This window comes from Triturus cristatus, chromosome 5_1, assembly GCF_964204655.1.
Source record: "Triturus cristatus chromosome 5_1, aTriCri1.1, whole genome shotgun sequence".
Lineage (NCBI taxonomy): Eukaryota > Metazoa > Chordata > Amphibia > Caudata > Salamandridae > Triturus > Triturus cristatus.
The window spans coordinates 562,746,518-562,765,649 of NC_140587.1; the positions used below are offsets into that span (position 1 = coordinate 562,746,518).

The window sequence follows — 19,132 nt, forward strand, 5'->3', positions numbered from 1 at the left end:
CTGGGAATTCAGGGCATTCTTTTGGCAAGCAAAGGCACCCTTAGCACCATGCTTAACTCCCCAGTACTGCTGCCTCCCTTAATGTTCCGTACTTCAAGGGACTTGCAGAACACCACTTTGTGTAACCATGAGCAAGGAGATGTCAGAACAGTCCAACTAGTAAGTATTCCCAACCATGAGCTGCACGCAGCATCCAAAAAAGCTCTGCAGGGCAGTGTATATAGAGCGCTTTTTCATCCACTGGATGCATGAAATCTCTGGTAAGGTCCTGGTACTGCCCTCTGCACAGATCGCAGCCCATATGTAACAAAAAATAAATGAAGCATTGTAAGTTATTCACTATGAAACATTACATACAATCACTAAAACCCATAAAACACCACACAAGGCATGCAGATTGGCCTTGGACAACGCTTGTATGTTTTCCAAATGGTATTGTGATAGCTGTCAGAGCAGATGATTTGATGTTCAGTGCTAAAATGTATTTTAATGTAATTTTATTTTAATTTATGTAGAAGAATTTTGATTGACACTGGTGAGCCCTCTGTGCCAGAATACATCGGCTGCTTAAAACAAGCATTAAGCCAGTTCAACACGGCAATCCAGGAAATCATTGTAACTCACTGGCACATTGACCACACTGGAGGAATATCCGATATCTGTAAGAACATCAAGAATGGTAGGTATAAAACTGTAATTTTGTTTTCAAATAACTTTACACATTAAGAAAGTAGAAGTTTCCTCTTCTGCCTATTGGAACAGAAAATCAGCGGGGGCCATGCCTAGAGATATCAGATGGTTTCAATTGATTGTCTTGCCTTGAAGAGATCTCCACTTCTTTGTCATAGTGAGACCTTCCTTAGAATCTCTCAGGGAGACAGGAAGAATATGGTGCTATTGTCCCTATAGGTCCAGGGTCAAAATATCCAGAGTCTAGGCAACAACCTACAAGAAATACATCTTAATAGCCATCCTTCATTGGAGCATAAACTGATTCTTCCAAAAACTGTCTGAAAAAGCTCCTTAAATTTGTAAAGCAGACAACTAACCCTTCCACCAAATCTGAAATTACTAACTCAGTTATGAAATATGATAAATTTCCTCAGTTCTACAAAGAAAACAATACTCCCAATCATTCGCTCAAATAGGCCAAAGACCAAAGGAACCCTCGCCTATTTATTAAAAAATCCTCTAATAATCATAAACATGCTTCAGCGAGAGCTCACACTCAAAGTTGGTCAATGCTATTGCCAAAGTGAGAACCTTTTATCAGTTGACTGATCCTGTTCTGAAAAACTTTGGGGTGGACAAAAGCCAAAGCCAATGTTGGCAGTTCTGCGAGGTATATCACTAATGCATAGAGAGATGTGGGACTCATACTGACTTTCAAATAAAAAAGATTCATCAAATGTATGTAATTGTTGACGAATTCCCCTTCTAATGTAGCTAGCTAACATTTGGAAACAAATTATAGCTGGAGCTGAATCCTGAACAGATAATTATACTAAAATGGTTCTAATGTCATGCCAGATAGATTTCAGGTTTGGTTATAAAGCAGCTGAGCAAGGTTTTAAAGAATATATAGTACCTATATGACCCATTAATAGTAGAAAAAAAGGTTCTCATTTCCAGAAGATTACTCTGGTGGCTTCAGACTATAGTGTTTTGTCTCTTCTAGAACTTCAAATTTCTTCACCATGATGAAGCCCAGCTCTGTTGAGATGAACATGGAATGCGGTGGGCAACAGGGCTGCATCCTAGCGCCGGTACCGTTGATTTGGTTTATTATAAATGACGTTCACACACTCCCTGAATCACCTCAAACTGTGTGCCCTTACTTCAATAATCATCCAATTCCCCTCATACTATATGCAGACAATGCCGACTTAAGCCACTAAAATTCTCTAAAATCTCTCTTGGATGCCTCTGAACCTTATGTAAATCAAAGCATTTGGTCACAAATGTACAGAGATTTAAAATAAAGGTGTTTCATCCTAGGCAAATTTGACAGTTGCCCTTCTATATAAGTGGCACAGAACTGGACTTCATGAAAAATATAGATAGTCTGGACTTCCAGATGCAGAAGAGCAAGCACCCTTTAAAAGGATAAAGCTCTGTAGTGATTCACTTAAATCAAAAATCTGGTGGGATTGCTCTTTCGGCACTGTATTAACTACAAAGGAAAGGGTTATTTATAACACACACAAAGATAATTTGGAGAAATAGAAGAACACACCGAAAAGAGAAGTTGATTCAAACTTATATGTCAAAAAAGTACTGAATACTAATAACCCTTTCCTTTGTAGTGAATACAGTGCTCAAAGCAATTGTAATACCCAACAGAACCAATTGTTCTATGTACTACTAATACCCAGGTTCTGAGGGACACTGGGTCCCCCTGTTATTTCTAATGGGATTGCCCTTTCTGCAGCACTTCGGGTTTTTCAGGGTTATATGCTATTTGTCAACTTGTACAGTGAAGAAGTTTGGGACCACTACAGTGTTCCTGGTCTTTTACAGTGGAAAATGCCTTTTCACAATCATTCCTTTAATGTCCCATTGCAATGCCAAGTCTAACCTTACGATTTGAAGTCAATTTTCATTCCGCTGAACTCCAGGGTGCCCTACCTCATTTTATTTTGCGCTCTTCTACAAACTAAACCTGAAGCTTTCACCTCAGGACAACACTGAAGGATATACTGAAAATTACAGTTTGTTATCATTAACTTAGTTTCACTCATCAAAGTCATTTTATCAAGTATTGGTCCTATTTAGTTATGCAATAAACGTAGCAAGTTGAAAATGTAGTGCAACCACACACCAGCATCGTGTGTAATGACTGAAAAGTTTATATTGGTTGGAAATCGTATCTCAGTTTTCTGTATGCATAAGTCAGGTAGAGGGTTTTCAGTAAATGATGGTAAAAATCATACATCATTTACTGTTATTCATATGTCTCACATGGTAGCCAAATGTTCACATTTGTTTTACATATGTTTGTCGTCATTACCGTGCCCCAAGAGCCAAGTTGATTAATCCACTGATAAAACACCACTATCTTAGTACTTCGCTGAGAGGACGATAGAAAAAAAAGCATGGAGGATTGGCTAAGGGAGGTCCTTAAGTCCTGACAAATATGTACACTGTTGGCATTATAATTACTGCCATTATGATGACCTAAATGCTTGTTTAGTTCTAATGCAGTGAAGATTTGTGGATTGTAAGTGTACCAAATATATCTCTGAATGCAATTCCAGTGCTATCCATCTATGTTACTGTAGGTTATGTGGTTAAACAATCTCAGGACGATCAAAATCAAACTATTCCATCTTGCTTTACAGAATTACATGCATATGTTTTCTTCTGTTAGTAAAATAATCTGGAATCCTATATAGTTTTTCAAAATTCATGTGGTCAGCTTCAAATAAGTTTTTTAAACAGCGTTAACAGAATTTTGTGATTATACAACAAAAGCAAAAACTTTATATTTAGGAACTGGACGTGTTTTTCATGTACATCATCACCTAAAGCAACATTTTCAGAATTCACAAAATATGATGATAGATCACAGAGATCCTGCTTTATAAAATAGTTGGATGGAAACCCATATACACCTCCTATTTTACCTTTTCAATGCTTTATTCAGACTTCAAAGAGCTATCTAACCAGTTTTTTTTACATCTCAGTTTTGTGGCACTTTAAGTATGGCCATTTATTTTTATTAATATTCTTAATGTGACATTCCTCTACTTACTACTATTTATAGAGTTTACGGAGCACACGATTACGCATAGGGCGTTGTTTCGGAAGTAAACCCAATATAGAGTTCTGCAGTTCAGCAATTTAAATAGTTAGAGACTGAATTCAAACCTCGGTTTCTTGGAAAGAAATGGCTTGTCATTTTTGATGCAGCTTTCTAATCTTTGCCACTACAAGAAGGAGGGCAGTGTCAGATGTTGGACTGTGCACTGGAGTGTACCAGGTAAAAGATGACATCTGAAGGAGGAGTCTTTATTAAGCAAAGCTTTGAAGCAGATACAGAGACTCTGAAACATTGAGCCTTTATAAACAGGCAGACTGCTTCAGAGTTGTCCAGAAACCAGAGTTGTTGAAGGAAATTTGAGTTAAAGGCAAGCTTCCGCATTGTGAATAAGATTGAGATGGTGGTCTACATCCTTCCACCAAGTCAAGGTGGGAGTGGGGGAGAAGCACCAAAAACCCACTTCTGCATTATAGGATCTTAATTGATAGTCATAAACACTTCAGTATTTCCCCTCTTCATGCGCAGACCACAAACACCTTTCTGCGTAGTATTTCTTCTGCACAATTAACATTGCAGAATGTCTTTATCCATGCGTTCATGTATAATCATATATAATGGAAGTCTATCAGAGTTGTCATTTTTCATCTAAATGTCCATAATTTTACTTTAGAATATCAATTTTGATTTGAATTGCAGCATCTCGCCTGAAAAGCGCCTTTTATACATTGTGTACATGACAGGAAAAATACAGCTTATAGTCCTACATTACAAAAAGAGAAAAAAGCGGCCTGTGCCTTATAAATAGAGAAAAATTAGGCCTCTTCCTTAAAAAGACTGCAAGCTTTCCTTCCCACAATGCATTGTACTGGCAGTTGCCTCTCAGAGACAGGTTTTTCACAAATGTGAGAAAACAGAGTATATAGATAACATTTACTGTCGAAAAAAACTATTGCCGAAAAAAACAAAAAAAAAGAAGCACGGGGCTCCTACGCTTTTGTAATCTTAAGCCCCCAGGAGGGCCAGCTTCTGGGGCAATTAGGAAGTATAAATAGTGGGGAGTGCTGTCGCGACAATCTCCACGTCCCTGTGACCACCACCTCCATGGGGCAAATGAAGGTAAATTGACACAGGGGACCCATGTGGCCCCCAGGACCGTCACCGCCCCGGGGCACTTTAGAAATATATATGCAGGCCCACCCGTGCTCCAGGGACCTCCACCTCCCTGGGGCAAATGTTGAAATAAATGAGGGGGGGACAGTAAGGCCCCTTCTGCAACTCCACTGGCCACCACCTCCCCTGGTCTCTTTAAAATATGTCATAACATTAATGTGGGGGGCAGACACAAACCCCCCCTGCAGCCCAGGGAACCGTCACGTCCCTGGGGCAATTTATTTAATTTAAAGGGTGCGGGTGCTTGGTCCCCCATAGCCCCGGACACTGCCACCTCCCCGGGCTGAAATAAATGAATGTAGCGGGTCTGTTGCGGACCCACAGCCCTGGGGACCACCACCACCTCCCGCAGCTAAATTGTACGATGGAGGGTGGGCTACACAGCCCCCCTCGTGGAGCCAGTTATGGCCTTGGGGACCCCACACCCCAGGGCTGGCTCCTGCTACCTCCCGAGGTGCCCACCCTCTGGAGGTAGCTGTTTGCTTTTGCTTGGTGGGAGCTCACAGCTCCCACTAAGCAAAAATAAACAACTCTGCTTTCTGCAAGCCGGAGCTGTCAGAACAGCTCTGGCTCGCAGAAAGTGGAATTTTCATCTGTTTCTCTGTCCCAAATATGCATGCAGGTAAACAGTTGAAAACATTTGCTCTATCAGCAGCCCCCTGTTTGTCAGAGGAAAGCCAGCTCCCTCAGGAGGCGGGTAGCCGACTGGGAATGTGGGGGCATCGAGGCTCCGGGGCTGAAATCGGCCCAGTCAGGGGGGGGGGCGCACACAACCCTCTCATAGTAAAAAAGACAAATCATTCTAGTGTGTTTTCTCTGCAGTTCCACCTTGTACAGTTATCCGTTGAAGACGTTGAAGCAACACTCACATTGGCAAAGTTACAGACACACAAGGTCACTGGAGACATCTCCACAGTGTCCTTTATGCAGCTGTAGTGTAGGAGATGCACTATACATTTACCCAACGAGGTAGCACTTACTAATTAGCCAGTAGAAAGAACTCCAGTTGGGTAGAGGTGTTGCACAAAATGGTGGCCTGTCCTTGGATAAATACGCGGATCAGGATTCAGTCTGGCATGATTGTAATTTCACAGGAATTAAACCTCAACAGGTTAAAGTTGGGAAATAAAATGTTTAAAAAAACGTTGAAATTCCCTGAAAAAAATAAAGCTTAAAGGGACATTATAGTTTGGAAATAAAATTGAAGAAACCTTAGAAATTCAATGGAAAAAACCAAAGGTTACAGGGACATTATAGTTAGGATATAGAATTAATAAAACCTTAGAAATTAACTGAAAAACCAACGGTTACAGGGACGTTATAGTTAGTTTGAGGTGTCTAAGTGATGCCACTGACCATGTCATGAGTGATGCAATATGTGAGGTGACAAGCTGTGCATTGCGGGTGCATAAGTTATAGTTAACTCAGGTAACTATAGCTGCTGAATTTCTCTGGTTTTGTACGAGTGAAATGCTAGCCTAACAATAACGTCCCTGTAACCTTTGTGTTTTTTCAGTGAATTGCTAAGGTTTTTTTAAATTCTTTTTCTTAACTATAACATCCTTGTAACCTTTGGTTTTTTCAGTGAAAATATATGTATTTCAAAAAGGACATTTCTTCCCACTCCGGCAGAAAAACAAGCCCACCTGACAAAGTGAAATCCAGTCTCCTTCATTTCAGAAAGTAATCCCATAACACGTTTCGACCTAGCGAAGGGTCTTAAATAATATGGATAACAGAGCGGTAATTTGTGGGCATTTTAAACATCAATTCATCAACAAAGGACTTCAATGATGTAGGCTCACTAGCGATAATAACATCGCCATGATGACATGTTTGCAGGCTTTACAAGCTTCAGTGCATTCTGATTTTCTAAGTGAGCACTGCAATAGGTTAACGATATATTTTCAACCCTCTTTCATTGACTCCATACTCCATAATACCTTTCAAATGCAGTTATTTCAACCATTTGATTTTTACTATTGTTTCCTTGGCCTATTGCAGAATCATGCTTTCTTTCTATATATACACGCTCCTTGGCCACTAGATAGCCTTTGCACTCATGGGAGGGTGCTAGACCGCACGAGGGTTGACTCGCAGTTGTAAATTACTGCTGATGCTGAAAAACAATAGCCAGTCGATAATGGCGCTTGCCGAAGCACGTCTGTTCTTACACCTGTTAAAAAAAAAAGAACGTAAACCCTTCCTGCAAGTGCTGGCCATTGTTTCTCAGCTGCAGCAGGTTTATAAATATACATATATACACACTTACCATAAATATACTTGCCTTTTGTTGTAAAGGTATATTTGTGGTACAGTCATATTCTTGATATTTTATACATGGTAAAGGCATTGCGTGGTAAACACATCCAGTTCTGAAAACAATGATGAAAAGACAACGTGGTAAAGGCTGTCTTCCTTCATAGCATGATAATTGCACTTGGGTGTTCATCACACATGACATTGAAACACTTTCCACATTAAATCAAAACAAAGAAAACACCCTTCCGACCAATCGCTCTACATGGTGGAGCATGCTACCCATGTAGGTAAGCGCTTCAGTGCCCCACAAAGAGGTAGGATGCACTATATACATGTTAAAATATAATGCAATCAAAGGCAGAAGTGATCAATGAGTTTACAATCCCACTGTTCACAGTCATTAAAGTGCATGTTCATGTTATAAAGAAAGATTGATATCATTAATCTTAATATACGTGCATCTCAAAACAGAAGTCGAAGTGGGTGAGAATCCTCGTCTCTAAAAAGTGTTGTAAATAAAGTCAAAGACAAGACCAGGAACAGGTAAGTTCTTCTTTTCAGCCCACCAAGAGACGTGACCTTCCCTTGCCAGCCTCTGAACCAACTGCCCTCCCCATTCAAAACATAACATTCAGAACAGAACCTTGAACTCAAGGTTCTGTTCTAACAACACAAGTACAACACTGGCAAAGTAATTTGGAAAGACCTGAATGGCTTTATGGCCAGACCAACTAACTGGTGGGTATATAAGACCTGAAGTAAACTCATCTGATGCAGTGACTAGTTTTCTGTATGGAACAAATCGCCACACATATTGGTGATATTTAGATTAATGCACTGCCATCTCACTCCTTTTTTGATTGCATAAGTTTCATGACACACATTCAGTCTGTTCATAATTGTGTTATGATGATGTGAAAGCAGAAGTCTTCTTAATGGTAGATTCAAAATGTTAAAGAACTCTACACATTGTACTTCTAGTTGTTTTATATGATGATGGGTCTTCTTCATTCCTGATTAATCAGTCACAATGATGCACTTGCACATAATATGGTCAGTTGTCACACGGTGATGCATACAATGAAAGCAGCAAGGGCTCCCTCTGAAATCTGACAGGTACTGTTTCAAGCAGCCCAGAATGTGTACACAGAAATGATGGTACACAGAACTTCATTAGACATACCTTGAATATGCAGAAAAATGAGGTGTACCTTTTATTTCAACAGCATTCAAAATGGCACAGTATGGAAAAAACAAGTTAATGTTCTGTATCATTCTACTCCCACGTTCTTGCATGTGCCCCCACCATACCTCCTTCCACGGCTCCACTTGACGTTCTTGATTTTATTTATTAATATACTATAATTATCTCTGAAAATGCCACTAATTACATCAAAGGTGTTCTCAAAAGCACGACGAAGAATGCTCGGGACTGCACATTCTGCTGTAGTATTAGAATGTTCTGCTGCCAAGTGTTTGACTCTGGGAATCAGTCACGTGGTAAATACGATGACGTCTTAATTCTGTGCTTCTGAATGCGGCTAACATATAGCATTGATAATGCATTTTAAAAGGGTTCTCTTCTACAGCTCAAATAACTGAGTGAAAGGTGTGTAAAAGAGCGGCAGGCATTTTAATGCATCATTGAGTCTTCTTCATAAGTATTAGGAGTGCATCTGAGGCTTGTACCCATGAGCGTGGTCACCATTATTGTGCAAGCTAGAAGGCACAGAAAAAAACTATTTGTGTGTACCATAAAATAAAAATGTTTGTGTTACCCTTGATCTAAGGCACCACACATCATTGACAATGATGTTGGTTTTTGTTCCAGATGTCAAGTATAATATCAGTAAACTACCACGCAACCCCCCTCGCGAAGAACTGATCGGAGAAGGCGAAGAAAAATACACTTACCTCAACGATGGCGACCTGATAAAGACTGAAGGAGCCACCCTCAGGTACTGAATCATGCTGCTTCAGCTTAGTCCTGATAGCATTTCTGAGTTTTAGACTATGCCATGTGTTTTGTGGAAATCGAATTATGACTAAATGTGCTGTGGATGAGTAAGGTTGTTCTGTGGCCATCTCAATACCTGCATCAGATGTTCAGTACAGAAGTAGATTGCATTACATGCCTCTAGGGTGGTGCTGTTGGTTTTAGGGTGACCAACTGGCATGGGTGCACATTCAGGACAGTGAGTGTAAAAATCCAAGACAAAGGGTCAAAATTCAGAACAAAAATTCAGGACAGTAGGTCAAAATTCTGGACAAAAGGTAAATTTTACAGATACATCAGAAGAGGTCACACAATAGTATATAAGTAAGTTAATAGACAACCACTTAAGTACAAGTGAAAAGAAGTTTATATTAGGTTGAGACAATTGTGCACTTCATGGTTTTTCAATATGCGTGCAGGTTTGAGCAAATGTGCAGGTCTTTTTGTGCTAACAAAACCGCCCCCCACACACCTTTCCAGCCTCCCAGGGAAATGCCCGATGCCCGGTCCGGCCAGTCCGGCCTTGCTACCACCCTCCAATGGTGACCCTCCTCTTCACATAGACCCTCTCTCATGTGTATTTAATTTCTTTTATAGTGCTACTCATTCCAAGTAAGTAGTACAGGGTGTTGGAGTGCGTTACACCACACACAGATTATATAGAGACAATGACTCATATAAATGTGAAAGTCAATCTATAGGAAATGTACTTAAGATAATGGGGTTATAAGGTGTAATCATTCTTTAATCCATCATTCAGTCTTTCACCATTCATTCTGTCCTTCCATCTGTGTGCCCATCCATATCAATATTCAACCATTTGCAAACCTATCCATCATTCCACTCATCCATCCCTCCATCTACCCTTTCACTCATCCATCCCTTCATGCATCCTTACACCTTATCCATCCTTACACTCATCCATCCATTCACTCATCCATCCATTCACTCATCCATCCAGCCATACCCTTTCACCCATCCAGCCATCCTTTCACTTACTCATTCATCCACCCAGTCACTCATCCATCCCCCTTTCAGTCATCCATCCATCCTTCCTTTCTCTCTCCATCCCTCTTTCAATTAGCCATTCATCCTTCCATCCACCCATCCATCTACTCATCCGTTCATGAATCCATCCATTTACCCTGTCATTCATCCATCCTTTCACTCATTCATCCAGCCTTTCTCTCATCCATCCACCCTTTCACTCCTTCACTCATTCATCCGCCCTTTCATCCATCCACCCTTTCACTACTTCACTCATCCATCTTTTCTCTCATCTATCCACCCTTCCACTCCTTCACTCATCCATCCATCCTTTCATCTATATACCCTTTCACTCCGTCATTCATCTATCCACCCTTCTATCCATCCACCCTCCCTTTCACGCACTTATCCTGCCTTACATCCACCCTTTCACTCATCCATCCATCCATTCACCCTTTCACTTATCAATTCATCAATCCATCCATCAGTTCACTCATCCATCCACCCATTCACTCGCCTGTCATTCACCCTTTAACTCATCCTTCCATCCACTCTTCTATCCATCCTTTTACTCATCCATCTACCCTTCCACCCATACATCCATTTACCTTTTCTCTCATCCATCCTTCCACTCACTCATCCATCCATCCTTTCTCTCATTATCCATCAATTCACCCTTTCATTCATCCATTCACCCTTTTGCTAATCCATCCAGCCACCCCTTCACTCACCCACCTTTTCACATAAATTATGAGCTGAGCCTTTGTCTGCTGAGTTGCAGACAGAAGAGTCCCATCAAGAACTTCACCCCTGCTGTAGTTCCTAAAGCAAGGGGTGAGGTGGGGGAGGGCTCACTATGCCCCTGTGCATAGGAAATCTGAAAAAGTAGAAGTCATGAGTCATGCATGATGCACAGTGCTACTGTGACATGGTGTTGTTTGCAGGGCTTTAAGTGGGATGAAAAAACTGGGGAGTCTCTCCAAAAGGGGTGTTCGATGTAATTAAGGGCGTGGCTTAAAACGTCTAAGCTATGAATCTGTGCCTCGCATAGTGTGCCGCCCGACTGGTAATTTGCTGCTTCTGTCATTGCATCCAAAAATATAACACAAGTAGTGTTACACCTACAAGCCAGAACTATTGGCTTTGTCAATGGTTGCTAGTTGCATAAAATAAAAAAGAAGCAACCATGGCTTTGTTGAATATAACTTGAAAATGCGTCCGTTTTAAAATGATGAGATCGTGAAAGAGCCATAACCCTTTTTTTAAAACTTGTTTCACCACCTTTTCATGACCTGGATTGTCACCTAGCAGCAATGTCCTGCCCTAGACCAAGGCAGGAGGAGGCCACCACATGCTGTAACAGATCAGACTGGCCCATTGTCATTCTGTATGTGGCAATCAGGTGCAGACAGAATGTAAATGTAAATGTAAATGTGCAGATATTTATATAGCGCAAATCACCAACCGGTCTCTAAGCGCTTGCTTAGGGAACCCATCCTGGTATTCCCCTGTGAGATAACCCAGCAGGGCATCCACAAGGTGAAAGCCAGGCATCCCGCCGCGAGGGGCCATTGTGGAGATTAAGCAAGCTATTGCCCAGAGTCGCAGAGTGTGAACCCATGAATCGAGTATGCACTGGAGCGAGAATTATCGAGTCCATGGACAATTTATGGACTCAAGACCCAGCCGAGCCGGGAATTGAACCCTGGTCTCGGGCTGACCTCTGCTTCCAGGTCTGCCTACTCTAACCAGTGAGCCACACTTCTCCACAATGACTAGGGGCGGGTTGGGGCTGCTCTTGTGCTCAGAGGAGTGCAAGGTGGCTCCATTAGGGAGCTGAGGCTTCTGGCAGTGGAACAGTGATGTTCCCCAATGGCCAAAGTTACAGACAAAAGGCGGCCGTAAAAGGGTTCGTCACGGACAACGGACGTGAGATCCAAATTACGGACGTTCCGTGAAATTTACTGACGGTTGGTTGTGAGAAGGTGGCCTGATATATGCTGTCCACTAGTTCTAGTGGGCACCTTGTATCAGTCCAAACAACCCCTTATGGTGAATGGTTAAAGACAACCTTATGTGAAAGCTATCCTAGTGGTAGCTATGGAGATCAGCCTTCAGGCTAAGTCTTGAAGGAATGTAAAGCAGCTTGTTTTACCAGTCTATAATCTCTTGAATGATCAAATGAAAGGACAACCACACTAGGGATATATTTAAAATATATGTATTTAGGTTAACACACACCCCTCTAGTCTCTTTATGAGACTGGATTTCGAAGTACTTAAGTTACAAGTGATCAAGCATCAGTAGAAGCACAAATACACGTTTGGTCCCTAGGGGCGTACCAAACCGTATACCAAAAAAGTGGTGTAAGAACCACGACTGGAATAGGCACTAGGCCTATTGCCTCTAGAATCGCTGGAACCCCAAGGAACCACCCAAGGTAGTGACACAGGGGACCCACGGGAGCTGTATGCAGTGTGAAAACACAACCGCGGGTTCCTATTATCTTCTATGGGCAATGTCGCGGTTGGAAATTTAAAGATTAGGGACACTTCTAGTGTCTGGACCAAACCCTTTTGGACTTAGGAAGTTCACCGTAGTACTCGAGTTACCTCACCCAGGGAAGCCGGGTGCATAGGTGTCTTTTGGTGTCGGGTTGCGTCGTCGATTTCAATGGAAGCCTTCAAAGAACTGCTGCTCCCGTGAAGAGGAGAAGTGTCCGGAGAGATCCAAGCCTGGATCTAGGATGTAAGGAACCTGAAAGCAGAGGGGACAGAGTCTGGGTCACTTGCCAGTGACCTAGGGCAGGATGGACCAATGCCCACAGATGTCGGGTGCTTCAGGTGAGTTGATGGGTGTCTTGACTCTTCAGCCACGAGGTCTAGGAGGCGTCGACAAAGTCCACGAGCCGGATTCGAGCTGTCCCACGAAGTCTGTCGAGTGCTGCGGTGTCGGCGACCAGAATGGACCCAACAAGCCTTGGCAACGGCAAGTCACTGGAATTCAGAGAAAGGACTGCGGTGCAGACCAGCAAGGTCTGAGGGACTCACCCAGCGAGGGTAAGTAAGGGCACGTCTGGAGCAACCAGGAAAGCCCAAGCAGAAAAAGAGTTGCCTTTGTGGGGACCTGCGAGCCCACGGGCTAGTGATCGCGAAGGAGCCTCGAGCGGTCGCACTTGAAGCTGGCCCACGGGTCACTCGTGGAGTGGAGGCCAACAATCTTCGGTGCAGGAGGTGCTCAAGGCTGGGGCTACTCGAAGCCCAAAGCACAACTTCGAGGAGGACCAGGAAGATAGTGTTGCTGCAAAAGTTCACGGTGCAGGGGTCACGGTTCCACGTCACCCACGATAGCCACAGGCCTCAGCTTTGCTGTGGACTCAGGGTAGCCTCGGGGAAGTCTGGAAATCCACCTCTGGGGATGCACAGACTTCGACGTCCGGCGGGAGCTTCAGAATTGCAAACCGGTCAGTTGCTTCTTTGGTGCCTGCCAAGCAGGGGAGTCACTCCTTGACCCCAAGGGAGATCTCTTCAGTCTTCTAGTCAGGATAGAACGTTGAAGGTCCAGGATGTACATTGCAGAGTTTCGTCCAGGGTAATCTAAAGTCCTAGGGACTGGATTCCTATACTTTTAGTGAGTTTAGGGGATGGACTAACTCTAAGGCCCCACCTCTGGGTGGGCCAGGAAAGAGGGGTGGTTACACCCATTTCCTTTGTCCAGTTTCACGCCAGAGCAGGGGCAGGTAGCCCCTGCAACCGGTTTGAACTGGAGTATGCACAGGGATACCAAGTGTGCCCCCAGTGCAGGACTTCAAAGCACCAGAGAGTGCTCCTGCCCAGCCCCAATACACATCAGCCTGTCTGGGGAGGTGGCTACACCTCCCCTCGACAGGAAACCTATTGTCCAGGCCTCCCCTGCCGGAGTTTCGGTCAGCAACAGGAGGCCAGACTTGTGTCTGTGGCAGAGGCATCCATTTTGTGATGCCAGGGCTCAGGAAAGTCCTACCGGGTTTAGCCAGTGTGAACATGTCTCTCCCTCTAGAATGGTGGAATGCTACACCCGCTGCCAGAAATGGCGGGGGGTAGTATTCCAAAGCGTTTGACACCAAACGCAACATGTTTTGATGCAGCCATTCCAAAGTTAGCATTTACCGCGAGGTTATAATGCACTTAAGAGTATATGGTATGGCTGTATCACAGAACAAAAGCACAGCTGGATTGCGCCACTTTGGCAAACATTACTCATTTGTTTTCCCCAATGTATTCCTTGTATTCCATCTTCTTTTTAACATTTTAACTAGATTTTATATTTTCCTCCACACGTGGAATTTTTGCCGTTTCCCAAGTTTCTAATGTCCAAAATGTGTCCATCCGGACCTCTTTATATGAACACGACTGAAGCAATAGTTCGTAAAAGGCAGTGTTTATTCAGAAAATACCCAATGCATTTCGGGCTTCAAGCGCCCTTCGTCGGGGGTCACTATAAATAACAATAAGACAACAATCAGTTTTTGTTTCTTAATTAAACATATTGCACTGAATTGATGCATGATTTATCACAATTACACTATACATTACATGTAGCTCGTATATCCCTTCAATAAAACATAGCATGAATAATAATGTAAATAATCACCCTCCTTCTACCGAACAGACCAATATTTCCCTTAACAGGCAACTGATTGTTGTCTTATTGTTATTTGTTATGTTCTGAGACATGGTGAGACAAGCATCTGCCAGTTTTGGGGCTTAGCAGCAGGGGAAGGGTGGCACACAAGGAGACAGAGTCCAGGAGTGGGTAGTCAGTCAGATGTTGATGTGACTTGTCAATGGAAGAGTTTCATCTGTATGCCAGTAGAGATTGCAAGTGGTAAGCGGGGTGTTAAAGCGTGCAGAAGCCGATCATATGGTTGTTCTGAAGCAGGTGGTTTTATTTTGTTGCTTTTTGGAGGATATAAAGGATGAGTGCTGCTTTTGTGCCATTCCAGACTTTTTGATCAAAACCTGAAAAGGATGTGGTAAGAGTAGAGGGTTTGTCCCACCAATTTATTTCCAGTTGTAGATGGCTGGTGCTGCTCAGCAGGCTCTCTCTGGCTGACAGTCTCAACTTGGTTATAAGGGTTGAGGGAATTCAGTTAAAAAGTTTTGAGAATTATGTAGGCAGATCTGTAAGTACAGTTAGCATTGAGTGGAGCAACTTGAGTTCAACAGCTGCAGATGTGGTATGGTCTTGTGTCAGTGACCAGTCGTGCAAGTGAATAAAGGTTTCAGTGGTGCTACTCACGTCACAGGGGCAGCCAGTGAGGAGGGAGATGCCATATCTCTTCTTGAGGTCGATCTTTTTAATAACTCCTTTGGGAACTCTTCATGTGACTGAAGATACAATTTAAATTGGATGGGGCCAATATTCCAGGTTGGGAGCTTGAGTGGGAAACTCTTTAATGATCAAAGTCCTATATTGTGGGAAGATCATTCTTGGACAATCTAAGAACACAGACTGGTTACATTTTGGTTGAGATAAATGGAGTGAGTCTTTATAGAGGGCTTCAGTATTGGGCTGGCAGGTCCAGGAATGGCCCGCTTCCAGAGCACAGAGTTCAGAGTCAATGGGTTAGGGATTGTGAATCTAGATAGTAGATGGCTGGTTTCATTTATTTGTCTCTCTCCTTTCCCTGTGACCTGACCTAGGCCTCTGCGGACCACAATATAGTATACATTCTGGTGGATCTGTTTATAAAGTAGGATTATCAGTGGTTTAATAGATATATATTATTAGAAAACCTGGCAGCATTGCTGGTTTGTATGCTGGTGTCTAATTTTTTGCGATGTTGCTCAATAAACACTTTAAAACTATATAAACACCACTTGAGGCATTTACGATCCAGAGTGAAGTAGGCATGCAAAAGTACATAAAGTAGATAAAATCCAACGCTAGGTGTCCCTCCAGGGAGTCACATATAAGGAATAAAAAAGCTCTACGTCCTAATAACCGTGCTCTCGCAGCAGCATCACACTAGCCAGACCATTATTTAAATCCACTCAATGTTTTTAAACAATTGTGTATATTCTTGAAAAAAGGTTAGGAACCATAGATTGTTTTACATTTTCTCATAGTATGCAATCTATATCGAATGCCTTTTGAGGTTCTCGTAATTCTCTTCTTCAGTGGAAAAGAAAAATGATACACATTTGCATTTCCCAAAGCATACAAAGTGAAACGGTAATGCTTTTTAAATTAATGTTAAACAATGCATTCAGAAACAATATTGTAAAATATGTTTCCATAAACCAACGCCCCCACCTGTTAGAGACATGAATTGCTATTTTCTCTAGACAGTTGTTTGTATATTTTATTCTAAATACTTGCAATTTAGAGGCCTTGGCGTTCCTTAGCGTGGTCAGGAAAAGCCAAACTTTGGTGTCACACTTACATTTTGTTAGTATGCCACCAAGTTTTTCATCTATTTCAGTGACTTAACAGACTTTAATGCCCCCCAAAACGATATATCACAACTCTTTTGTCCATTTTGATCATTAAATTCATCCAACTTTATTGTACTCTACGAATATCATATCTTTGAAAATTGTATATCCGTAAAAGGTAACTCTTACTGTGCTCGAAAAACCTATACATCAGATTAGATTTTGAAAGGACTGTGACAAATACACACAGTTAATGAATATTAATGAATATATTGACAATACTAATTCTATTCTTAATTTTCTAAAACCTCCCATATCTTAGAACTCTTTCTTTTTGATCCTTGACTCAAAGAGTATAATTTGAATAAAGTTTGTAAAGGACCGTCATCAGGCACAATAACTGTGAGTGTTTGGAGGTGTTGACTTTGATTTATAGACACATTAGTTGTTAGGGAACTCGAAATGTAATGGGATATATAGCATATTAATTGTAAATATAAAACTATAAGAATATTGACGATGATTTTAAAACGGTTTGATTTAAATAAGGACTTGGCTAATTAAATGCAAATGTCAGTGCACAGTTTCTAGGTCTTGGAGTTTCCGGTTCCTTAAAATAGAGGTAGTGGTGGCCTCCTCTTTTCTTATTTAAAATGTATATTTATTGCCATTTTACAATATACAGTAAATAAAATATATAGTGATAAAATCCGTGGTTCCATACAGCGCCTATTACTGTACAACATAGGTCTCATGAGTGGTGGTCTCCCTTAAGATTGTACCACAAACAGATCAAGTTGTTCTTGGTGTATTTGCTATATCTACAGTTGCCCTCCAGGAATCTCATATTAAGAAGTCAAGTGTGTAACCTTAAAATATTATCAGATATGATGGCATAAGTGACTTCATGTGACTGTATCAACCCAGGCAACAAGTGTAACTTTGGACATCATGTTTGAAGAGATGGCACACGATACATGTGTGCGAGTAGCACTGCACATGCTGTTAACTAACTCCAAAATCAATAACCACATGAACACTAAAATCATGAATCCAAAAACACGATGAACAAAAACATTGCCATCCCACTCCCAACTCGTACTGTGATCCCCAAATATGCTGTGGTTTACTCCAAATATTAATCCAGCCATATCTGTATGGTATTGAGATCTTCGTTATAATAAATGCATCAGGAAACAATATAGGGTAGGTGGGCCGGTCGTGTGACCACCCTTAGAATTATAATCATTTATAACACTGAATATCTAGAACTGTGGCATTTACACGAGGAACATACAAGGACGATAAGAGTGAATATCAGTCTTGGGTGTCAGGGATGTCCTCGATCAGCGAACAAATTATACTGTTATGTCTTCCACTGTTGGTGTATTGTGTTTGTTGGAGAAATGGTGATCCAAGAACTCGATTGCTAGTATGCTACACAGCGAAGTGTAAGGTGCAATTTTTGCTGTTTTTCTTTAACTGTTTTTATAACTTTTGAAGCTTGCTCTGATAACTTTACCTTTGGGGAATGGTGTGAGGCTGTTTTTGGGGGGCCTTTGAGGTAAACCTTTGTGGTGTATTCAGTGCATTTTTCAGTTGTGTTTTTAATGGCAGCGATGTAGTCCCACAGCGACTAAATAGCTACCTCGCACCAGTGTTGGAGGTGGGTGGGACGGAATTCTTCCACATGCTCCTGCATCAATTTGAGCAGGATGGAAGTGCGGACGCGCCAAAGGCAAGCCCGTCTGTGCCCCAACAGTGCAGAGGTCTAAAACCCCTGATCAGATTGCCTCTCATCAAGTATCCATATATCAGGTACTCCATGGAAGAGTTGCTGGCCCTAGACATTATAGGTAAGAGTTCCCATGAGACGCCGTTTGATCTCAGCTTAGCCTTGAGTCAAGAATGCTTTACCTGCAGCCACTGTAGTTACACTCTCATGAATTACCTAAATCATTTAACTGTTTACCCAATATATTAGATTAGGAAGCACTCTATCCTGCTAGGAAAGTTGTAAAGGAGAGGCAATCTGTATGCTAATTAATGCCAGTTCTATGATTAAACATAAATATGAACTGCCTGACCTCACAGAAAATAATCAACCTGTGATAGTTTTTATTACAGAAACATGGGCTGACCAAACTACAGGCCCAGACGTAGTAGTTGCCATTCCAGCAGGATATTTTTTATTTAGATTAGACTGTCCCCACAAACCTGAGGGAGGCTTGGCTGTCATATACCACAAATATCTAGAGATGAGATTTGACCCATTTATGATATTAAAATGTGAAGCACTCATGAATGAATGAAAAACTTTATTCGATTACTATAAACAATAATCATAAAAGCGTCATAAAAACACATAATAAGTTAAAATGGCACAATTTATACAAGTAAAAAAGCATCACAATTACATGGTAAGGAGAATTACTACTTTTAGGGAATCTACCTCATTCATAATATAATAGATTTCCTACATTTAACACATTTTTCAGAAAATTTGCCAAGCACCAAATAACACATTCATTGTTT

At 41.7% G+C, this 19,132-nt stretch overlaps 1 protein-coding gene across 1 annotated transcript in view; it reads left to right on the forward strand.

Annotated features, from left to right (window-relative positions):
* The window catches only part of LACTB2 (lactamase beta 2), a 187,047-nt gene that overhangs the window by 51,785 nt on the left and 116,130 nt on the right, over positions 1 to 19,132 (forward strand). The window contains exons 2-3 of the mRNA XM_085605457.1: positions 516 to 679; positions 9,027 to 9,153. Of these exons, the coding sequence (XP_085461583.1) occupies positions 516 to 679; positions 9,027 to 9,153 (291 nt within the window). The remainder of the gene's footprint in view (positions 1 to 515; positions 680 to 9,026; positions 9,154 to 19,132) is intronic.